The sequence below is a fragment of the Eschrichtius robustus genome, chromosome 20 (genome assembly GCF_028021215.1).
Source record: "Eschrichtius robustus isolate mEscRob2 chromosome 20, mEscRob2.pri, whole genome shotgun sequence".
Lineage (NCBI taxonomy): Eukaryota > Metazoa > Chordata > Mammalia > Artiodactyla > Eschrichtiidae > Eschrichtius > Eschrichtius robustus.
In genome coordinates, this window is record NC_090843.1 from 18,592,268 (window position 1) to 18,612,751 (window position 20,484).

The 20,484-nt window shown below is 55.2% G+C and overlaps 2 protein-coding genes across 8 annotated transcripts in view; one reads left to right on the forward strand and one right to left on the reverse strand.

Moving 5' to 3' along the window:
- The window catches only part of LOC137755070 (large ribosomal subunit protein eL19), a 406,958-nt gene that overhangs the window by 379,780 nt on the left and 6,694 nt on the right, over positions 1-20,484 (forward strand). The window lies entirely within an intron of this gene.
- On the reverse strand, positions 2,875-19,971 carry CACNB1 (calcium voltage-gated channel auxiliary subunit beta 1). Of its 5 annotated transcripts, none has more exons than XM_068530099.1 (14): positions 19,725-19,971; positions 17,197-17,283; positions 13,991-14,110; positions 12,755-12,877; positions 12,053-12,189; positions 11,749-11,825; positions 10,336-10,355; positions 9,991-10,071; positions 9,488-9,546; positions 9,193-9,302; positions 8,888-9,039; positions 5,701-5,796; positions 5,091-5,276; positions 2,875-3,336 (listed from the first exon to the last, which is right to left on the reverse strand). In XM_068530099.1, the coding sequence occupies exons 1-14, from the start codon at positions 19,806-19,808 to the stop codon at positions 2,875-2,877; spliced, it is 1,794 nt and encodes a 597-aa protein (XP_068386200.1). In that variant the 5' UTR covers positions 19,809-19,971. The 5 variants fall into 5 exon arrangements, with proteins under 5 accessions (XP_068386200.1, XP_068386199.1, XP_068386198.1 ...); XM_068530098.1 differs by lacking the exon at positions 10,336-10,355 and adding an exon at positions 11,186-11,340; XM_068530097.1 differs by having other exon boundaries at positions 9,991-10,355.

A 20,484-nucleotide genomic window follows, 5' to 3' on the forward strand; every position in this document is an offset into this window, starting at 1 on the left:
TCTCCATTCCAGTGCAAACCCTCCTCATTTTTCACCTGGAGCATTGCAGCTGTTTCCAAGCTAGGCCCCCCTCCAATCTATGCTCCAAACTGTAACCGAGGCAATCTTACCATCGCTGCTTACAGTCCTTCAATTTCTGCACACAAACTTGAGGACAAAGCCCAAACTCCCTAATGTGACTCAAGGCCCCTGTGACCTGCTCCTGCTGACCCCTCTCTTACCACCACCTTGAGAGCACACTTTGCTAGCAAAGTGCCAAGAACGTGTCATGCGTGTCACCTATTTCCTCTGCCTTGAACACTTCCCCTCCTTCTCTGCCCAGGTTAATTCCTAACCAGCCTTCTAGACTCCACTCAAGCCTCACCTCCTCCACGAAGCCCACCCTGATCTCCCCAGGTTAAGGCAGGGACCCCTCTTCCAGTTTCCCCCAGGACCCACTGCTTCCCACATCAGAGCGCTCATTGTGCTGCCCTGAATTGTCTGTAGCTCCCACTTAGACTTGTGCCTCGTACATAGTAGATGCTCAATAAATGTTTGCTCAATGAATAAACACAGGAAACAAGACTGATTCCATTGAAAGGCAGTGGGAGGAGCGCTACCATGGCAGGCAGACTGGGCTCCAGTCCCAGCAGTGCTGGCTTTGCCATCACCTCCCTGTTGACCATGGGCCAGTCACTCGACCTGTGGGCCTCCCCAGTTCCTCTTTCCCTGGGTTTGCTAACCCCTCATCTGGAGGGTCTGGACATCTGTTGCCCTCTACACACACATTTTGCGCAGGAGCATTCAGGTCCACCACCCCAAAAACAAGAACCATGAGAGTGGAGAAATGGTTTGTGCGTGCTGGGTGAGGCAGGATACAGGCGACAGCAGGAAGGATCAACCGTCACAAGTCCACATCCGGTCAGCTGATGGTGGCAGGAACGGGCACTGTCACCTGCTGGCTTTCCTCCTGGCTTTTGATCTTTCTGTCAGTCTGGGACTGGGATGGGGGTTCCTGATTCTCTGCCCTTCCCCACAAACAGACCTCTTCCCCTCCCACCAGGTTGGTTAGCAGGGGCTGGGGCGGGTAGTTGTGGAGGCATCAGTGGAGGGAGCCGGAAGCTCAGCCCATCCCTCCCTGGGGAGTTGGGGAGCAGCTGAGGCCACAGGAGCAGAGAAACAAGCACCAGCCTCTAGGACAGCGTGCCAGTGGCTCTGGATCTGACCCCCTGAACGAAACCCGGGGCACCCCACTTCCCGTCTCAGCTTCCAGTTTTCCCTGGCTCTACTTATGGGGAGACAGACCGGACAGGCATGGGGCTTGGGGCTGAGCAGAGCTGAGACTGGCCACAGCTTTATTCCTGCACCCACCCCTGCACTCTCCCTCCCTGCACATCAGCAGCTCCTACACACCTAGGCTGGCAACCGTGCGGCGGGAACAAAGAAGCAGGCTCAGGAGGTGGCCGCAAAGGACAGGACGGCGGTTTTATATGTGGCAAAATACTTCTCCTAGGGGAGTACAGACGAACAGACAGACAGATGGGGGCACAGGACACCAGACAGGAAGGGGAAAGGCTGGGCAGTGGTCTCTTCTAACCAGTAAGTGGAAGCTGCGCCCCACCCCAGGGTGGGGGTGGGGGACGGGGGGGACAACATTGGCACAGGAGGTGGCGAGACAGGCATGAGGCGCCCATCCCTGAGGCGGGCAGCCGGGCAGGGCCCAGTCCTCGTTGGCACAATCGGCTCTCTCTGGCCCAGCTGGGTGCTGGTGGGGGTGGGGGGCAGGGCTGCTGGGCTACGGGATGCTAGGCAGAGGGACGATCCAGGGCAGAGGGGGTACCAAGGCCTCTCCTGGGGGCCGTGGACGTGGGTAAAGGACGGGATCACAAGAGGCAGATACAGAGCAGCAGCGGCAGCAGCAGCAGCCAAGCCCCCCGGGGGAGATCCGAGGTCCTGAGGCAACCCCTGGGGTGACGATTACCTCTGGGGCACCAACCCACAGGGCCTCTCCCCTGGGGCCTCAGGGTGAAAGTGAAGCAGTTTTTTGGTTTCAAAATGAGCTGGACCAGAGTGTTCCATGGGCTCCACACCCAGGTGACAAGGGGATGGGGGGGCTCAGATGCAGAGGGGCCCCCTCTTCTGATGGCTGCAGGCAAGGGATGTTGTAGGCAAAGCTCATTCCTGGCGTAGGCAAAGCCTTGAGGCATGGAGGTGGTGGGGTGGGTAGCAGCATCACAGGTTGCCCCCTCCTCAGGGTTCTAGGTCCTGGGCGGGCACAGGGCACTACATCTGATGCCTGCCAGCTTCTACCCAGACCACTCCCGAAGAAGACGAGATCCCGGTGGGGCTTCCAATGCTGTAGCTTTCACCTCCCAGACAATGCTGCCAGGAAGCTAGGGGGAGGGGTGGGCATGGTGAAGGACCCTGGATCTGGGGCTTGGGGAAGACAGACCTCATGGGAAAGAGTCTGTGGTCTCCCTCTCCAGGAAAAGCCCCCCTACCCTTCCCAAATACTCCAGGTTGGAGAAAGAAAGGGCCACCCCATTTTAGGACACTCATTTAGAGCCTGGAGTAGAAGGAGTTAAGGAACTGCACCTTTTCTCTGGGTGAGGGGAGAGAGCCCCCTGAGGTGGGGGAGGGGATACTGCAGGAAGGTTGTCATCCCCCCATGCATCCACAGCATGTAGGTAAAAACCTACCGCTGAGGCTTAAGGGAGTCCCAGGAGCTGGTTGGAATGCTACCACCAAAGAAACCCCAAACATTGAGCAAAGGCATCTGAAAGGAGGGAGACAGCGCCCCCTGGAGGCAAGATACATCCGCAGTGGTGAGCCCCTCTGTCCCCACCCCCACCCCTGGGCTCAGAGCCCTTCCTCCCACTGTGTGGCCCCTGCCTCTCAGCGGATGTAGACACCCCGCCCCCAACCCTGCAGCTCATTCTTGTTGCGCCCCAGAACTGGACCCCCGCCCTCTGCGCAATAGCGCGCCTTATTCCGGCCGCGGTTCCGGTTGTTGGTCAGCTCCTCTTCATAGTCTTCCTCATCTTCCCAGGATCCCTGTCGGGCTGGTGGGGTGCTGCCCCCTGCAGGGTCTCCAAGCCCCGGCCCCTCGGAGGGGTCAGTCTCCATGTCCACACACGAGTCTCCCAGCTCCGTGTAGGCAGAGTTTCGGTTGCCAGGGGTGTCGGCATCAAACGTGTCTTGGCGGGACAGTGCCCGCAGGGTGCCCGCCCGGCCTGGCGGCTGGCTGCTGGGGTAAAGGCCTGGGGGCTGGCCCAGCTCTCCCGGGTACTCGTGCACGCTGGCGTGCTCCCCGGTGGCCCGTTCCAGCGACTGGTCCCCGGAAGCAAGGTATGGTCCCTGGTTAGCAGGCAGACGGCACACACCATGCAGATCGGGCAGGAGTGAGAGAAACACAACAAAGCAAGGCAGGTTAGTGAGGGCACCAAGACACCCAGCCTGGCTGAAGGAGAGGAGGGTGCTGACCCTAGGGGATGGGCAGCCGGCAAACGGCTCTGGAGCCCAGCCAGAGAGTCAGAGGACAGAATTCAAGGCATTTGCTCCTCCACTGGGAGAGGGGGCACCGGACCTTCCTAAGGTGGGTGAAGGCATGAACTCTCCTGGTAACCATGGTAGAGAGCCCACGAACAATTAGTCATCAATTCCTCACGGCACACATTAATGCTGTCTTGGGCTAAATCATCATTAACAGCTCATTAGTATTGCCACTCGTTAGTGGTTGATTGGGTTAGTCATTGCCCCAGTTTCCCAAATATACTAAGGGGGGATTTCAGCCAGCTCCTTCAGCCCAACCAGACCCTAATCACAGGCTTCCGGAACCCCACACTTCCCCCCACCCCACTGCCTAGTCAGATGACAAAGTCTCCAAGGTTGATAGGATTCCTCCCCTGCCCCCAACAAAAACTCAAAGCTGCAGGCTGGGGAAGGCTGATGGGTCTCTATCCCCCACTGGCAACAATGAGATGGCCCAATGTCCTCAGCACCAAATGCCATATGAAGATGGCCATAGAGGCTGCTGGGTGGGGTGCAAAGAGGCCTGGGTTCTAGCCCCATTCCCTGCTACTTCAAGCTGTGTGACCCTGAGCAAGTGACTCCTGTCTCACTGGCCCAGTGTCTCTGTGGTGGTGTGATGGGGATTAGACAAGAGCAGCAATTTCCAAACTATTCCCTGGAGATCTGGGGTGGCTGGACAGGGCACAGAGTGCTTCAGGGGTCCCCGTGGAAGTGAAACGGAGGCCAGGCCACTAACTCCCTCTGAGCAGAGCAAGGATGCTTTGTCTACATACTGAGCTTCCACACAAGATTCAGTGAACAAATGGGCTCTGGTGCTGAAAACAAATTTGAAAAGCAATGGTCTAGAATGATTTCATGGGTTTCTTCTGGTTCTAATCTAGAACCCAATACTTAATGGTTTGACCTCAGAGATAGGCCTTGGCTCCCATGGGAGGAGATCAAGGCAGGGTGGAGAACCCACAGGAGGGTCCTTCCTGGAATCTGTTTAACTGGGAGAAGGATGGAAGGTTCAACTCATGGAAGATGCTTCATTTTGGGTCCCTACTGAGAAGTCTCCTGAGATTAGGGCTCTGGAGGAGGGGGCAGTTTCTCTGGTTTGAATGGCCCTGCTCTGTGGGATTCCCTGCGTCTGAGGGCCCTCCGTCTGTTGCGACTAAAATGCTGTGACCTCTGTTGGGTCTAAAATGGGTGTAGAGTCCAGAAGACTTATATTGATTTTCCTCTGTTTCTTCCTAATCACTTATCCTACAAGGCCCCCAAGGCAAAAGCCCCCAGGGCAGCAGATATGGTCCTATGGGACCAGGCCCAGGGAGGCCCCACCAGCCAGCCCCAATCCCATCAAAAACCACAGACACCAGAAGCTGCCACTCATCACTGTTTTTTACAAAATAAAACTCTTCCCTTCCTTGCCCATGTTCACTGTGCTCAGTTCCTCAGTTCCGAGCCCTGGGCGGGAGGGGACATGGGCGGGCCACCTACACGGTGTGCTCCTGCTGCTGGGGCGCCGCCCTGGCCCTCTGCGAGGCCTCCAGCCCTCCCCAGAAGCTGAGATTTCTCCTGAGTGAGGTGAGCACCTGTACCTGGAGGTTGGAGACAGGGGCAGGGCTGGCAGCAAGGGCTGCAGTAGCAATGGTGCGGTTCAGCAGCGGATTGGGCGGAGTGCTGCTGGGCGGGTGTGTGGCCTTCCAATAGGCTTCCAAGTACTCGGCCAAATGCTCGCAGGCATCCTCCAATTGATTCTCATCCAGGATGATGTCAAACATTTCCTGTGGAGGCGGGGTTAAGGGCAGGGCTGGGATGAGCTGGGCATGACCAAGGGGTGAGGGTGTGGCCTGGGGCAGTGGGTGGAGTCAAGGGGTTGAAGGACAAAGTTAAAAAGAAACCTCTGGATGTCCAGGAAGAGAAGGGCTCTTAGATATATAAATCGAGAGAACTACAAGAGGTCTTGGTACCCCGATACTCCAACTCCCTCATTCTAGATATAAGGCAACCAAGGCGTGGAGAGGGGCTTAACTCCCCATAGAGGAGTGGTGCTTCTGGGACTTGAACGTCCAGCACCCTTTTCCCAGAAAACCCGCCTGCATCTCTGGACCCCGCCCAGGCATTCCCGGTCACTCTCTCATGCAGGCCAGAGGACACCCGGAGAACCCAAACGTCGCCCCTTCCCTTCCCCTGGGTCTGAGCACTCACGGGGGAACACTGCGCGAGCTTCTCCGAGGCTGCTATTTGCACATTGAGGTGTTTGGACTGAGACTTCCCTCGAGACTTGATGAGCCTCTGAAGAACCTGGTTTGTGGGGGGAGAAGAGGAGCTAGAGGGACCCTGCAATGCACCAAGCCGGAGAGGCAGGTCCTGGTTGCAGCCAGTGTAGAGAGACAGTATCGGGGCCAGGGGATGTTCCATGACTCTCAGCCCTGGCCGCCTCTTCAGAAATGACCTCACCAGTCCTGTGTCCATCCTACACAGTGCTCAGGCTCTCTCCTGGGTCTCATGCCAGCCTGTCCTGGGAAGTTCCAGCAGTGGCTGTATGAAGGGCGGTGATTCTCCTTCCCAGCCCCTGTAACCTTTATAGGCTTCATTCTCTGGGCCAACTTCCCCTCCACGTAAACAGCAGTAGCCATCCTTTACAGGGACACGTGCTATGTACTGGCACTATTCTGTGCTTTTTACACAATCAATTTATTTAGTCCTGACAATAATGCCATTATGCAGCCACTATTATTATTCTCATCTCAGTGATAACAGTAATAATGTTGATAATAGCTAAACATAAAGCTACAACCTTAACTAAGTGATCAAAGTTAACAGCACTAATGATACAACAAACCGACATCCTGTGCTTCCTGATGCAATGCACTCAGAAGGACACATCGCTTTGGTGATGTTCCTACCTGAAACGTAAAACCTAAATCTAGTCATGGGGAAACATCAGACAAACCCACACCGAGGAACAATCTACAAAATAAGTGATCTGTACTCTTAAAAAAATGTCAGTGTCATGAAAATCCAAGAAAGGCTGAGGAAATTTTTCAGCTTAAAGACTATAAAGAGATATAACAGCTACATGCAACACATGATCCTGGATTGAAGGGGAAATTGCTATAAGGGGCATTATTGGGACAACTGGTGAAAACTGAAGATGGACAGTATTTTAGATAAGATTTCTTAAATTTGACAATTGTACTGTGGTTATGTAAGTTAATGTCCTTGTTCTTAAGAAATACATGTTGAAATATTTAGGGATAAAGGCATACAATATCTACAACTTACTCTCAAACAGTTCAGGAAAAAAGATACACATATATAAGCACACATATACATAATACATACATACATAAAGTAAATGTGGCAAAATGTTCAAAATTGGTGAGTCTGAAAAAAATTAAATTGTATACTTTAAATGGCTGAATTGAATGGCATGTGACTTTTATTTCAATAAAGCTGTTAAAAAAGTAGTGAATCTGAGTGAAGGGTATTCAAAGATAGTCCTACTATTCTTACAACTCTTCCATAAATTTGAAATTATTTCAAGATAAAAATCTAAAAAAAAAAAAAAAAAAAAAAAGAATAGATACAGTGCTTAGTAGGTACCAGGCACTTTGCGTGGTTAATTTGTTTATTTAATCTTCACAAGCACCATTTGAGGATTCCTATTTTGCAGATGAGGAAACTGAAGCATAGAGAAGTTAGGTGACTTGCCAAAAGAGCACAGAGCCGGTAAGTGGTAGCACTGGTACCTAAACTCAGGCAGTCTGATTCCGGAGTCCCCACCCTTAACCTCAGTCAGTGCTCAGTGGGGGCAATGGAAGTGTCTGTTAACTTTCTAGTTCACAAAGTGTTTTTGCAGCCATTGTCTCATTTGATCCTTTCAACCACCCCAGGAAGTACTTAAATCCCATCACCCCCTTTACGCTCATTAGAAACTTAGGACTCAGAAAGATTAAGAAACTGGGTGCTCAGGGACTTCCCTGGTGGTCCAGTGGCTAAGACTCTCAACGCAGGGGACCAGGGTTCGATCCCTGGTCGGGGAACTAGATCCCGCATGCCGCAACTAAAAGATCCCGTGTGCTGCAACGAAGATCCCGCAGGTGGCAATGACGATTCCGTGTGCCGCAACTAAGATCCAGAGCAGCCAAATAAATAAATATTAAAAAAAAAAAAAAGAAACTGGGTGCTAGCATGAGATGTTAACAGTTACCACCTCTGGTTGCCTTCATCAGTCAGACAGAACTCTGGGCTCTTCACGTCATTACTTCCAACCCTCTCAATAATAACATATGAGAATGATTATAATTCCCATTTTGTAGGTAAAGAAATTGAGGTGCAAAGACTAAATAATCCCCCCCAAGATCACAAGCTCAATAAAATACAACCCAAAAAACCAAAATCAAGATTTAAGTAATTAAATAAAAATAAGCCAATCAGAGCTAGGATTTGAACCCCATGCTGTTTTCTCATTTCAAATCCTTCACCTAAGCTCACCTTCCATGTTTCTCAAACCCCTACTAATGTCTAGGAGGGAAAACTAATGGAGCCGCTATATGACCAGGAAGTAAATCAGCCTTCCTACCAATGTCATCTCTATCAAGGCCTACATGAAGGCAGTGCAGCAAAAAGGGCTGAAATCGAAAGACAGGAAAGGTCTTTACCCGCCGCCAAGTAGCTGGGTGACACTGGGACAGAAAGCACAGAATTCTTTCTGTTTTCTGGACTAAGGAGAAGAAGTCAACAAAGTAGGGACAGGGGACTGGCCTGCATGACCCTAATAATAATATTTAAAATAGTTAATACATGACAAGGGGGACTTCCGTGGTGGCGCAGTGGTTAAGCGTCTGCCTGCCAATGCAGGGGGCACGGGTTCGAGCCCTGGTCTGGGAAGATCCCACATGCCCTGGAGCAACTAAGCCCGTGCGCCACAACTACTGAGCCTGCACTCTAGAGCCCGCGAGCCACAACTACTGAGCCCACGTGTCACAACTACTGAAGCCCGTGCGACTAGAGCCCGTGCTCCGCAATAAGAGAAGCCACTGCAATGAGAAGCCCGTGCAACGCAACGAAGAGTAGCCCCCGATCGCCGCAACTAGAGAAAGCCCACGCGCAGCAACGAAGACCCAACACAGCCAAAAATAAATAAATAAATGAGTTTAAAAAAAAAAAACAAACATGACCAGGTATATTACACCAGACCCTTTCTAAGTGCTAAGTATTCACATTAGGTTGAATCTTCACAATATCCAGACAATGGAGTTCGACAGAGCAGGGAATCTGGGCTCGAGGAGATTAAGTCACACAGTTAGTAAGCAGTGCCTGGGGTTTATACACAGGCAGCCCAACCAGAGCACTCCTGTCTCCAATAGGGTCAGACTCCTGCACCCACCTTGGGAGAGGTGATCTTGATGTAAACAATGATGGGGGCCAGTGAGGTCTTGGAGAGCTGGGCTGGGTGGTTGATGGTGTCGGCGTCCAGAGCAACCAACTGAAGGGTCCGGGCTAGCTCGAAGATTCGCTCGATCTCGCTCTGAACCTCAGCTGGGAGAATGGAGTCATGGGGCAGGGGGAAATGTAAGGGGGCCTCCCAGGAGGCCGTGGGCAAATAGAGCATTTCTGGAGATGCCCCCCTTCCCCCCCTCCCACATCTGGCCCCAGAGCAGGGGTGGGGGTGGAGTTAAGGGGTGGGCTCACCCAGGCTGGAGCGTGTGTTTGAACGCTCGATGATGATGTGTTTGCTGGGGTTGTTGAGGACTGAGCGCTTAGCCAGGGAAATGTCCGCTGTCACACGAGTGATGGAGATCCTGGGGGATGGGGCAAGAGGAGCCAGGGGTCAGGGTGGCCTAGAATGCCCTGCCTACTCCCCAGGCTCCAGGACAGCCTCTTATCCCTCAATCCAAGAGTTCCAGGATTGTCATTCAAGCCATCCTGCCCATCCCCAGCAGCAGAGAACCATGTGGGAGTGGAGAGCCAGCTCCCAGGGTCTTACCTGCCATCAAACCGATGCTTCAAGAAGTCAAATAAAGCTTTCTGCATCATGTCTGTAACCTGAGGTTGCGGGGAGTGGGGTAGGGGGGAGGAGAAGTCAGGTGTTTAAAGCCCCTCAGGGAGGGTGGACTGCTAGGTATTTGCCCCCTGACATTCCATTTTCTTCTTAAATCCCTGAGATGAGTAAGTCCCTGTTGGGGGGAGGGGGCAGTTCTTTTGAGCCGGAGGGGCCTCCACTGGGGTCTCTGATTGCAAAGATCCTTTTAGGTGGGATCTCTGGGAGGACTTTCCTGGGGTTTTTTTGAGAGGACTAGACCCTTCTGGGGTCTCCCTGGGGGTTGGGCCCCCCATGGAGGGGGGTGTCTCTGAAGGTCTGTAGCCCTCTGGGGAGGAAACCCTGGGAGGGCCCTGCTGGGGGATGTCTCTGGGGTCTGAAGACCTTTCTATGGAGTCTTTCTGGCGGTCTGGGCCCCTCTGGGTCCACTCGCCTCTAGGGGCTCCTACCTCATAGCCCTTGAGCGACGGTCCCACCAGGATGATGGGCCTCATGGAAGGTACCACGTCATAGGGGGGCACATGCTCTGTCTGGGGGGGAAGCAGGGAGGGGAAACCCCAGAGTGGAGATGGCATTAGCCCCTCTTCCCCCACCTCCAGGCTCCCCCATGCATCCTTTCCTCCCCCTGGTCCCAAAGTCCAGATGTGGGGATCGGGGTGGGGTGGGGAGGTATGGCGAGGGAGAACCAGGAAGGGTTGGGGAAAAGGGGGGCAGATATGGGAATGGGTGTTAGAAGGTCCCCCTAGCTCATCCCAGGGGGTGGGGAGGGGGACACAGAAAGCTGTGATACTCACCAACTTCTGCTTCTGTTTGGCTGGGTCCAGAGATTGCCAAGAGGAGGGAGGGGGAGGAAAAAGGGGAAGGTACCCAGGCAGGGGCAGAGGGCAAGGGAGGAGCCAGGACAAGAGAGGGAGGGAGAGCGGGCAGACGAGGAGAGATAACAGGGCATGCGTGTTAGTGACAGACAGAGCCAGAGAGAGGGGATGGGACCCCGTGCCAAGGGGGAGCCAGAGATGGCCCTGGATCAGGGCTGGGAGCAGGACAGCCAGCCAGTCCAGTGAACTTGGGAATATTCAGACATCCTGTACCCCCTTTCTGGGTCTTGGAAAAAAGCTGGGAAGAGTGACAGCCTCTAATTTGGTGCCCATCTCCTGGCCCCAGGGCAGGCCAAACTGCCCATTTTAAGGGTACGTTAACTGTCCTGCTCTGCAGCCAGGAGATCCCCGTGTGCCCACCCTAGCCCCATGGAGTCCGAAAAGGGCCAAGAAGGGTCACCATTCCACTTTCCCCTTCACATGTGGGAGTGGGGGTAAACGTGGCCTATCCCACTGGCAGTGACGGGGAAAGGTCAGGTCTCATTACCCAGACCCTGCTTTCAGTTGAGGGGCGGGGGCAGCCTTCCCAGAGAAAGAGTGCTTCCACTGCAAGAACCATCCCTTCCGGGGAAGTGGGCCAGGGTGGAGTTGTGGGTGGAGACAGACGTGCCCATTCTTGGTGCCATTCTACCCTTCCCTCCTCCTTGGCAGGAAGGCCTGATTCCCACAGAATCAGGCTGATACCACATCGGAATCCATTCCAGCCCCCCTCCCCCACCAAAGCGCTGGGCTCTGACCTCCCCTATCGCAAGAACCCAGCAAGAATTACCTTCTTGAAGAAGGGGATGCGCTTGCCGTGGGGTGGCGGGGTGGTGACACTGCTAACGCTAGTCTTGGCAGAGGCACTATGCTCACCGAGCTCTGCCTCCTCATCCTCTAACTCTAAGGGGTCTAGTTCAAAGGCTAAGTTAGTCATTTCATTACCTGGACCGGAGAGTCAGGATGAGGGAGGAAGGAGGCGAGGTGGGGAGGAGTGAGATGGACATGGAGACACAAGTACAAAACGCAGGGATGGGATGGGGAAAAAAGAAAGAAGAAGAGGTGAATGGAACAGGGCTGGGAGAAATGAATGGGGGGTAGGGGGCAGGGCAGTCAGGCAGAGAGATGGAGCTACCAAAGAAATGGGAGAGTAGAGACATGACAGAATGGGCGCTGATGGACAGGCCCAGCATGTGGGGTGTCCTGCTCTTCATGGAGGGGGTACCACCGGATGTGTCTGGAGGACTCAGGATTGGGGTACCCCCAACTGCAGGGAAAGGAGGGGACAGGCAGTGGGGAGACCACCCCACCCAGGAGCTCCACCCGACCCCGTGGCGTGGCGGCAGCTCTTACCACTGGCAGGGGGCGTGGGGCGGCGGGTGCCAGTCACCACGTCTCCCAGACTGGAGCTGGAGTTGTCACCTGATTTGCTGTGTGGGCAGAGAGGCAAATGGAGCCGTGAGCAAAGGAGGTGGGCGTGAGGGTGGGGGATCTGACCTCTCACAGGCTGGCCCCTGCTCCCCGCCCTCATTTGCCAGCCCCACTGGTGATGCCACAGACAGTTTTTGTGTCCTCAGGGCAACACGTCAACCCTTAGGGCCTACTCCTGGCTGGCTGGCTGGCCTCTCCCGGAGGTGCCCTGCCCCCAGCCAAACACCTGGAGCTGAGGCGGTTCTGGCGCAGCTTCTGTTCCTGCAGCAGGCGCAGGCTGTCCAGTTTGACAGGGCTGGGGATGAAGCCAACCTCACAGCCCTCCTTCACCAGTCGCCCAATCCACCAGTCATTATTGTATTTCTGCAAACGACAACGGCAGGTGGGGTGGGGGAGACCAAGAGGGAGATTAGAGGTACAAGCCAGCAGCCAGCTCCAGGGGACACCACCCCCAGACTTGCCTACCCCGCCCAGGGGGCGGCACCCTCAAACAGCCCTGGCACCAGCCTCTGATTACAGCCCCCAATTCTCAGGACTCTCCGGAACCCGCATCCTCTTGTGCCATGGACCACCCACACCCCCGAGCACATCCCCGTTCTGAGAGTCCTTCCTCCCCCATGTGCCAGCCCTACCCTGGAAAGGCAGGGAGAGAAGTAAATGCTGGCACCTCCACGTGCCTGGCACACTGCCACCCCACTGACGGGCCTCATCACAAACCTTCCCAACAACCCTGTGACCTAGGCGTTACCATCCCATTTTACCAATGAAAAATGCGAAGCTCAGAGAGGTGGAAAGCTTTGCCCAAGGTCACACAGCAGATTTAGCCCAGCTCTGCTTGGCTCAGAAGTCTTTTCCAACTAGAGCTCTGACAGCCCCTCTCCTGGCACCCACTACCCTGCCCTCCCTCCAGATGCCAACACATCCCCACCTCTTTGATGTGCAGGAAGTCCTTGGGCTCGAAGGTGATGGCCACTCCCTGAACAGGCACCTCATCCCCTGGAGATGGCTTGTAGCCGACATTTGTCCGCACAGCAAATGCCACTGGCTTGGTCTAGAGGAAGATGACAACCAGAGGGTTAAATCACAATGGGACGTACAACTTCCTGACCGGGGTGGTGATTACGGAGAGGTTGGTTTTGTAAATTGTTCATTAAAACATATACTGTACACACTACTATACATAAGATAGATAAACAACAAGGACCTACTGTATAGCACAGGGAACTATATTCAAAATCTTGTAATAACCTATAATGAAAAAGAATCTGAAAAAGAGTATACACATATATGTATAACTGAATCACTTTGCTGTACACCTGAAACTAACACAACATTGTAAATCAACTATACTTCAAAAAACATTTTTTTTAAATAAAAGCATACACTGAATGGCTTATGCAGTTTTTTAATGCATATATTAAATTTCACAATAAAAAAAAAAAGCAAACCATAGAACTCAGTCCTCTCAGGGTGGAGGGGGGCATCAGGGAATGGAGAGCCCAGAATAACACCAAGAAGGAATAATAATAATAGCAACAACAACAATAAGAGCAAATAATAGTAATAATAATGATAGCAGCTACTGTGTAGTGTAACAGGTACTGTGTTATATGTTTCACACCCATTATCTCATTTATTCATTACAAAAACCCAATGAAGTTAAGTACTATTACCGTATTCATTTTTTGGTTTTTTTTCTTTTCTTTTTCTTTTTTTTGCTGCACCACGTGGCTTGTGGGATCATAGTTCCCCGACGACCAGGGATTGAACTCGGGGCCACGGCAGTGAAAGTGCTGAGTCCTGACCACTGGACCTCCGGGGAACTCCCACCATATTCATTTTAAAGAATGAGGAGACTAAAGTTCAGAAAGGTTAAGTGACTTGCCTAAGATCACACAGCTAATAAGAGCCCAGAAAATTTGACTCCAGAAATGAGTGGAAATGTTTAGCTCCTATTATGTGTAGAAATTAGGCACTTATTGTACTTTATAAGGAGGCAGGTATTATAGCTTACACTTTACAGGTGAAAGACAGAGGCACATCAGAGGGGTACATGAGCTAGGAAGTGGCTGGGCCAAGACTTGACCCTGGGTCTGTCCAGGCTGTCTCTGAGGCCTGGGGGTAAGGGAAATAATGCCAGCACAGCCCTTCCCATCTTTCTCACCTTGGCTTTCTCGAGCTGGGCTAATGCCTGGCGCTCTGCCTCCTTCCTTAAGGCGTCCCGGTCCTCCTCCAGAGACACATCGGAGTCTGACGGACGGCTGGTATAGGACTCTGCTGATCCCTGAAAACAGACAGGGCCAGCTCAGGGCCAACGCTGCCTCCCCAGCTCCTGGGCCTTGGAAGGCACCCGTCGTGGATGCCTCAAGCCCCAGCCAGCCCGGCATGATACCACAAGGGCTAGGAGGAGGTGGTATAAGATGGAAAGAGCCGGAGAATGAGGTCTGCAGGCCCCTGGAAAGAGTGTGGCCCTAGGAAGGGTGACAGCAGCAAGCAGGGGATTACGGCAGGTCCAAGGACAGCTGCTTGGGGCCCAGGGAGGGGTAGGAACCTGATAGGGGCACAGCGCAGGGGTGGAGTGCAGTCTCCTCCTCCACTCCCTGCTCCTCCTTCCCTCCCCTGCCCCCAGGCCTGGGGTTGAGAGTTAGAACAGAGATGAGAACAGCATCTTCCTGATGGGAGAACAGAAAACCCCAGAAAGCACCAGCTGAGATAGACTCAGCACAGGCCCAGTGAGTCCTTCCAGGGGCTGTAGCCACCAGCTTAGGCCTGAGCTCTCGGCACTGGCGGCAACGGGCAGCCTGCTCCATGGGCTAGGGCCACACAAAAATTTGCCATTTTCTGCTCAAGGGCGAGGAAAGATAGAATCCTACCTCCTCTTCCAGACGCTGGGGAGCCCCAGCCCTCAGGCTCTCATAAGATACAAAAAAGAACCCAAGATTCCTGGGGTGGTGCAAGAAGAGGCAAGTTAAGAGGACACGAGCAGGCCTTTCCTCAGTACTAGGGCTGCCGGCTGCCAGGGTTAAGGCAGGCTCAGAAGTCTGGGTGTGCCAGGAAGCAGGCCTTGATCACACCGACCTTCCCAGAGCACAAGGCACTCCCTCAGTGACGCAGGCACATGTGTAAGACACGCATAGCCTGTCCAGACCCAGGGCGTGAATGAACATGCTAATTCACGGATGTGCTTGGATGTGCAACTTCAAGGGTATGTTCTATGGTATGTCCTGGTGTGTATGACTGAATGCACACAGGTACACGTGTGTGCATATGGGGCAGAACGGGGGGACGCCCTCAGTGTCTGTGTCCCTGAGGGCGTGTGAGGGCAGGAGACAGGAGGTGTGGATTTGTGTGACCGTGCAGCGGTGGCGTTGCTACAAAGGGCAGGAGGGGACCTGAAGAAAGAACAAGACTGCAGAGGTGAGGGGGTTCTTTCCTGAAGACAGGAAAGGGTCACCTGGCCAGGAATGCCCATTAGCTTCGTATGGAGGGAAGCTGGGAAAGAGAGAAGACCAATTCCCACCTCCCCAGAGTGCCCTGGTGCATCAGTGAGTGCAGCTGCCCATCAAATCATGAAAATGGGAGAGTGGAGCGGGGAAAGGTGGGGGGGGGGGTGGGGTACTAAAAGAAGCTGGAAAAGAGATGCAAAGGAAAGAGAGTGAAAACCAGTTAATCTACCACTCTCCACCCCTCCTGACGGGAGCACTCAGAGTCAGAAAGACAGATGCCAGGAGAGCCAGGGGAACAGACCCAGAGATGGAGTGGCATAGAGACACTTACTGACCCCAACACACACACAAACACACATACACACACACACACACACACCCAAAAATGGCGGGAGACAAGGAAACAGTGAGGCAAGGAGACAGGCTGGAGTGAAGGCCTCCCACCAGCTTTCCTGAGGGGCTGCTCCCACCTCCCCCCACCTTCACTCTATCCCCAGCTCACCACTACGAGGGTCCGGTTGGGCGCCTCCATCCCGGCGCCCTCAGTGCCTGGCCCTGCTGGCCTAGGGGGTGGCCCAAACTGCCCGTTCCCCCAGGGGGCTCAGGTTACAAGCAGAGTTGCTACATGTGCAAACTGCTAGGGTATATTTAGCTCAGAGATGTGGCAAGGACTGCCCCCCCACTCCCTGCCACCTACAGGGGGTCAGAGCTGGAGAGCTAAGAGGAGGAAGGATTGGAGACTGGGGCCTGATCCCCTGGGTCGGCAAACACTGAAGGAATGAGGCCCTTTTCTGTCAAGAGGGGCTCCACTGAGCACAGTGTCATTCTTCCTAGCCCCGGCCCCGGCCCAGTCCTGCAACACGGGGGATGAGGGAAAGATCAAAGAAAGGACTTCGTGTTTGTATGGAGATGCTGGGATGAAGAGCCCCTTTCCTGACCCTCTCAAGTCAGGCCCGGGCTCACATGTGCCAAGTGTCGTGGAGACAGAAGAAGTGAAGAGAAGGGCCTCTCTCCAATCTGTAGTGGATCTGCCTGGCATCACCCTCTCTCTCCTGGCCCGGCGGTGGGGGGGCGGGCGGGGATGGGGGCTGACTTCCCTACTGTCCTCTGCCCTCACATGCTGCCCATTTTTTCTTCAATGTACTCCTTTCCTTGTCTGATCCTAAGCCCCTCTTGCCTTTTTTGGGTACCAGGCTTTGTTGAGATGCTCTGTAGTCATAGCAACTACATAGCTCTCTCTCACTGCTTTTCCCTGAGCCTGAGATGGCCTGGGGTTGAGAGTTAGAACAGAGATGAGAACAGCATCTTCCTGATGGGAGAACAGAAAACCCCAGAAAGCCATTCAGCTACACTACCCCCCTTCATTCAGGGATGCTGGGCTAAAGTCCTCTCTAATATCAACTTCCTCCTGCCTCTCCTCCACCTCCCTCAACACACTTTCTCTCTCTGCGTATTAAAGAACAGTCACATCTGGATGTGAGGAGGGCGTTTCCCTGATCCATACCTAATCAGGGCTCCAGGGACCCAAATGTCCTGGCTCCTCATTTCTTAGGACCTGCCTCTACCCCATGCTGTCACAGATTCTGGGGGAGGACATGGAAGGAGACAGCCGGCAGGGGGAGTGGGTGACAGCCTGAAGCCAGCTAGAAGGAGGCAGGCCAGGCTGTCCCTGAATGAGATGACGCAGGCAGGCAGCAGGGGCTGGTGTCTGGTGCTGGGGGAGGGATTGGGTGGGGGCTGAGGGAGTGGGTACAGCTGACAGTATATGCAGAGGAGGTCATGGGGTGTAAGGGTATGGGGTGGTTCTAGGCAGGTGACAAATGACATGGGGGAGGGTGCCTGGAGAAAGCCTCTGACCCAGCTCACCAATCCTGGTCTCCACCAACCAGCCACCTCCCTCCTCTCAGCCCAGCCTACCCATTACCTGGCGGACAAAGCTGTTGGATGTTGTATCCGAGGATGTGCTCCCATCCGACCTTTTGAACCGCCCTTTCCTCTTGCTGTATTTGCCCTGGAGAAGCCAGGAAGGGACAAGAGTAGAATCAAAAAGGCCCTTTCCCAGCCCTCATCCCATCAGGCCCAGAACCACAGCCAAGCCTTGGAAATATCATTCCCTGATCTGAATAGCCCGCCCCTCTATCTTCTTCCTGAGATGGTACAGCCCGAGCGGGAGGGAGAACCCAGACCACAGCCACGGGGTGGGGGACAGTGAAAGAGAGCCCTAGGAAGCACACACAGAAACCCCCAAACCAAGCCAGAGAGGCTGGGAAGGGGGAGGCACTGAGAAGCTGGAGGCTCATTAGGCAGCAAAGCTAATTGAGACGCTGGGCAGGCTGCAGAGGCCTCAGGGGGGAGGGAGAGGCTGCCTGCAGTGCTGGGGGTGCGGAGAGAGCCCCTGGGAAAGTCTTCCTCCCTCTCTACATCAGCTGGAGCAGAGCGGGGCTGAGTGTGCCTGTGGCCCCCAGAGAGAAGAGAAATCGCCAACCCAGGCCCAGCTTGGCTTTCCCCATGCCCAACTCTTGCCTTGTTTTTCCGCAGAGTGGGGAGGGGAGTTGCAGCTCTCAGCTCTTGGAGACCTAAAACTAGATTCCCAGGGAGGGGTAGGGGGTGTGGAGCTGTATTTGGAAAGTAAACATCTAACCCCAACCCTGACCCATGGGGGCAGATTTAGCACCCCGCCTCCATCCTGGTAGGACTTTTTCTCAGCCCCTCGTCACAGTCACAGTGATCATACCTCCCCCCAAGGGGGCAAGAGGGATCAAGCCCTCTAACCCTCAGCTGCCAATGCCCACGTCCTGTCCCCATGATATCCACCAGGCTGCATCAATCTAAATGTCCCTTGGCCCTGCCCCGAGATGAGTCTAGGACACAGCCCCCCGCAGGGCCTCGGAGAAGAATTGCTCAGTCCCACTGGCTGGGCTCCTGGCTTGGGTGGAGTGGACACTGCCTGACCTCTCACGCAGCCACCCATTCAGGTATTTCCAGGCCTCCTGTAAAGGGGGCTACTTCTTTGCTCTCCCCAATTCAAATATACACATTGGCCCCCAGCCTGTCTAGAGTGGAGTGGGGGGGAATCATTGAGGGTTCAGGCCCTCCAAGCCCCTGCCCCCAGCCTCCATCCTAGAGTTTCTTTGCCAAAGAAGCTAGGTAAGCCATGACCAGACTAGAGGCTCTGGTTCCTTGGGCCTGAGTACAAGGAGGAGGATGGATAGATGGGAGAGAAGGGCACCTGGGAACCCTTCGAGAATCCTCCCTCCCATCACCTTCTCTCCAGCAAGACATATCTCCAACCTCGAGGACTGAGGATCCCTATGAACTTAAGAGGATTCCCCCAGTGAGCCCCAGACTCTTTCAGACCACCACCACTATCCCAGGCAAGGAAAAGGGAGTGGCACCCAGAGGGACAAGGGACAGCTGAAAGGAAGGCCCCAGTCAGCTGCCTCCCAGGCTCCAAGGGGCCTGGGGTGGAGAAGGGAGGTATTTTTAGGTCTGACCTGACCCCCACACCCCACGTGCCCACATTATCGTGGTGGTTACAGTTGCTCCAGGCTGGCCACAGCAAGAAAAGAGTTAATGCTATCCTAGCCTTGGGGTGTTGCCAGGTTGGATAAGGACACGTCCCAGAGAAATCCCCTGGCACGACCACCCCAGACCTTGCTGGTCACTCCATGGGCACCCTCCCCACCCAAGAATACCCCTTTCTGGGGGTAACCTGGGGGCACAGGAGAAGTGTGAGTGGGGGGGGCGGCAGACCACCCCCATCCCCACGCCCCCCAGGTAACACAGTTTCTTCCCCTCCAGGACAGTGAGTTGGCATCCATTCAACTTTCCAAACTTTGGAGGCATTTTCTGGGGCTGGGGGGGATGGGGTGGAGGAGGGTTAACGTGGGTGTTTGTTGGGGGAGGGGAGGTGGTCCAATATAGGGGCGGAGCTTAAGTGGCTGGGACGGGGGCCTGGCCCGGAGCTGGCCCCTTCCCCACCCTCGAGGGCCAGTGTCTGCAGCTCTGAAGGCCTGCTGGCACCGCCCTCTGACCACCGCCTCGGCCACCCCCGCCCCACCCACACCCGCCCAGCGCCCCTGAGCGTGCTCTGCGTCCCCGCTTTGCCTGAGCTCGCTCTCTAGCCTCCTTCAACCCCCGGGTCCCCCCGCCAGCACCCACACTCTCAACCCACTGGAGCCGGTACCCGAGCAGCAGAGACCCTGACGCGTGGGAGAGGAGGAGGAGGCGAGGGTGACAGGCAGCCCGACCGCCTCCTCCCCGCTCAGCCAAACCGCAGCACAACTCCCGGCCAAGCGCCCATCAATCATTCACCGGCAGAGCTGGGGGGCGCACAGCCCCCTCCCCTGGGCGCCGGGCATATAACCCCTTTTTCCCCGGCCCCCCTCGATCCGACCCCACAAGGTCCGCGGGACCGGCCCCCTTCCCTCGATCCCGGCCACCACGCCTCACCTGTGGGCTGGGGTCGAAGACCTCCATGGGGATCTCCTGGGAGGACGGGTAAGGGCCCCGGGACATGCTGGTCTTCTGGACCATGGAGAGGAGCCTCCCCTCCGGCCGCCGGTCCGGCCCAGCCGGGCGCCCTCAACGCATGAGAGAGGCCGTCGGAACCGAGAGCAGCGCAGCCAGCACCCGGTCGAGCCACCTGGCCCGGCCTTCGGTTGCCCTCTTCCTGCCTTCCCTCCCTCCTCCCGCTGTCTCCTCTGCTGCCGCCGCCTCCTCGGTCCCTGAAGGCTCAACATCTCCCCCCGCCCCCTCCGCTCCCACCCGCCCCTCCCTCCCTCCCTCCCTCCGTTCCTTCTCCGGCCCCGGCCCCGCCCCTCGCAGCCCCTCCGCTGGCTCCGCACAGACAATGGGAGGACGGCGGAAGGGACGCATGTTCCTCTCGGCTGGCGCTAGCCTCTGACTGGCCTAGGGTGAGGGTGGCCCACTATGGGGGAGATTAGAAACCCGCCAAGGGGCTGAGAGCGGGGTGGGGTGGGGGGTGCCGTATACCAGTGGATGGCAGGCGCGGATGGAGCTGAAGCGCGGATTAGCATGGCTGGCACCACCCCCCTCTTCCGTCCCAAATCGCTCTTCCTAGCTGGTCTCCCCATTCCACTCCAGCTTGGGCCACCGGCACTTCACGGCCCTGGTGATCCTGGGACCCAGCTTTAACTCCTTTCTCCCCACTGTGGTCCCAGGCCGACTTGAACCAAACGGAAAGTCCCCT